This window comes from Etheostoma spectabile, unplaced genomic scaffold (genome assembly GCF_008692095.1).
Source record: "Etheostoma spectabile isolate EspeVRDwgs_2016 unplaced genomic scaffold, UIUC_Espe_1.0 scaffold352, whole genome shotgun sequence".
NCBI classification, from domain to species: Eukaryota; Metazoa; Chordata; class Actinopteri; order Perciformes; family Percidae; genus Etheostoma; species Etheostoma spectabile.
Genome location: NW_022605591.1, coordinates 1,352,298 through 1,354,954, shown reverse-complemented (window position 1 = coordinate 1,354,954; position 2,657 = coordinate 1,352,298). Strand labels below are relative to the sequence as shown.

General features: G+C 40.3%; 1 protein-coding gene across 2 annotated transcripts in view; it reads left to right on the top strand.

Annotated features, from left to right (window-relative positions):
• The window catches only part of LOC116686318 (hepatocyte growth factor activator), a 14,626-nt gene extending 12,215 nt beyond the window's left edge, over positions 1–2,411 (top strand). For both annotated transcript variants that reach the window (XM_032511301.1, XM_032511300.1), the window contains 3 exons: positions 136–276; positions 998–1,140; positions 2,094–2,411. In XM_032511301.1, coding sequence (XP_032367192.1) covers positions 136–276; positions 998–1,140; positions 2,094–2,267 — 458 coding nt within the window. In that variant the 3' untranslated portion in view covers positions 2,268–2,411. The remainder of the gene's footprint in view (positions 1–135; positions 277–997; positions 1,141–2,093) is intronic.
• Positions 2,412–2,657: the final 246 nt, after the last annotated feature.

Sequence of the window (2,657 nt, the reverse complement as noted above, 5' to 3'; positions counted from 1 at the left end):
ACACACACACACACACACACACACACACACACACATACACACACTGACTGTTGGCTCTGGGGTTTTCAATGGGCAGCGGAGTCTCCAAGTCTACCACTTGTTTCATCGTTTTTTTTGTTTCTTTACCAATTTCAGTTCTGATCAAACTGGCGAAGCAGGACGGGCGGTGTGTGAAGAGAACCCCGTTCATCAGACCCATCTGTCTCCCAGACAAAAGCATGACGTTCCCTGATGGGTACTGCTGTACTATTAGCGGCTGGGGACACATGCATGAGAGTGAGTGATGAAGAAAATCATGACATTAATGTATCATCATGATAATATTTACAGTTATACACTGGAACAGACTGTATATTTCCGGGCTTTTCTTTTGGGCATGCAGCTCTACCCCTGCCTCGCTGTTGGCTAGTTGACTTGTGTACAATACACAGAGTAAAGAGGTAGGAGGCTGTGTGTTGCCAATTGTGACAATAAAACCCATTTGAGATGCATAGTCTGAATACGCTGTATACATGTCCAAAAGATGCTCCAAAAACCTGAAGAATATTGTTATATCCCACATCTTTTAATTGGAAAATGCTACATTCGAAATAAGGCCTAATTTGATATATCCAAATGGAATATGCTGTTTGAATGACCCATATTAAATTCGGAATAAAAGTGGAATATTAGTGTGCATGTAAACATAGTCACTGATGACAGTGTAAGTTGTTCAGCCCTAACAGATAACAAATCACACACGAGAGTGCGAAAGATGTCAATAAAGCACAGTCAGTTCCCAGCCACACAGTTCTGAGAATCAGGCAACATAAGTGGCTACACCATGTGGGTGGATTATCAGTTTATTAGGCCCTAAATACAAATTACTGAAAAATCAAAATGATAGTAAACATTTAGGGCTTTCTTTTTTGTGTCTCGGGGGATTTGGCAACTGCCCTGTTCAGGTTAAAAAGATTTTCTTGTCACGTAATACGTTATTTGTGCTTTATTTTGACAGAGGCACAGGGTTACTCTAGTCTGCAGGAGGCTGGAGTGAGGCTGATTCCTCATGACACTTGTAGGAAGCCAAATGTTTATGGCAACCATGTCACTGACGACATGCTTTGTGCAGGGCTCAACGGCTGTGTCGACGCCTGCCAGGTAGGAAAACATTTTGAGACAAACAGTGATTATTAAATCCTACACTGCCAATATATGTGCCTTTTTCAAATTCATTTTATTACACAAAGTCAAGGGATACGTACACGCAAACACACATACAGTACATACACACACTTAACCATATACATACACTTCAATACAAAAGTGTTCAGTTATACAAAAAACAACAACGTATTTACATCCCAACATTAATTGACGACAATCGACTGCCAATGTTTTAACTCAAGCCTACACCTTGATTCAAAGTATACACCCACTTTCAAGAATTTAATTCACTTAAGGGCCCACTCTGTGTGCACAGCTGTGCATCATCACTTAGCAGCTGTGTCCCTTCACTGGTCTCCAGCCAGAGCAACGGGATCTGTTGGTCCATTTCTTTAACTGTCTATGGCTACATGTCAGCAAGCTAAAATGATCTTAATGTAAGAGTGACTGTTTTAATTTACTGATCCATGAACATCAAACGAAGGTAGGTTCAATAAACACTTACGAGCGTTGGAGCATACTGTTCTTATTTTTGTTTTTGTCTTATTGCTCTGGAGTATCAGAAATCACAGCTGATCTCAAAGTGTTCTGGGCTAAATAGATTGCCAGAATCCACATAGTTGTTGACCTCCCTTGACTCTGAAAGGGTTGCTATCAAAAGACTTGAGAAATCAGAGTAATGGAATAGCACAAAGATGGCAGCAGAGATTCCCTTGAGTAAAGTGCAAGTGTCTGAAAACTGCAGAGATGTCTGCAGCGCCAGACTAACTACTCAAACTGAGGTGTAAAATATTCAAGCTCCTTCTTCTTAAATTACATGTCACGGTTATCTTTTTACCTCATGGGTCGGATGCAGTTTTTAGTAATATATTAGGGTCCAAGTGGGTAACTTAGCTGTTTGTGTTTCTCCACTTTGATCTGTGCATGTATGTTTATGTTTTCCCCAGGGCGACTCCGGGGGCCCTCTGGCTTGTTCGAGGGATGATGTCAGCTTCCTGTATGGGATCATCAGCTGGGGAGAGGGCTGCGGCCGCTCTCAAAAACCTGGTGTTTACACTAAAGTAGGGAACTATATCGATTGGATCAATTCAGTGATCAGACACAAACCCAAGGCTTCATAAATGGACATTACCTGGACATTAGTTTTTAATATATGAAATATTGTACTATATTGTATTTTGTTTTTATTTGTAATTCTTGTGAAAGTTTATTATATTTTTTAACTGTGAAACATGTTGTGACTGAATAAACCTTTACTGACTTGATAAAGCATTTTATTTGTATATAAAATAATGGTCATAGCATTAGTGACGTGAGTTTGCATTTTGGATGTTGCCATCTTGGTATTTTTGGAGCCAGAAGGGCGGGGCTGCGGAGGATGACGCCAGATGACTAAGTGATTGCATATGCTCAAATAGATGCCTAAAGTTCATGGGGCACCAACCTTGTTTTGAGATAAATGTCTTTTATTCACGATGTCTTGGATAAGTACTTCATTACCCACAATCCTG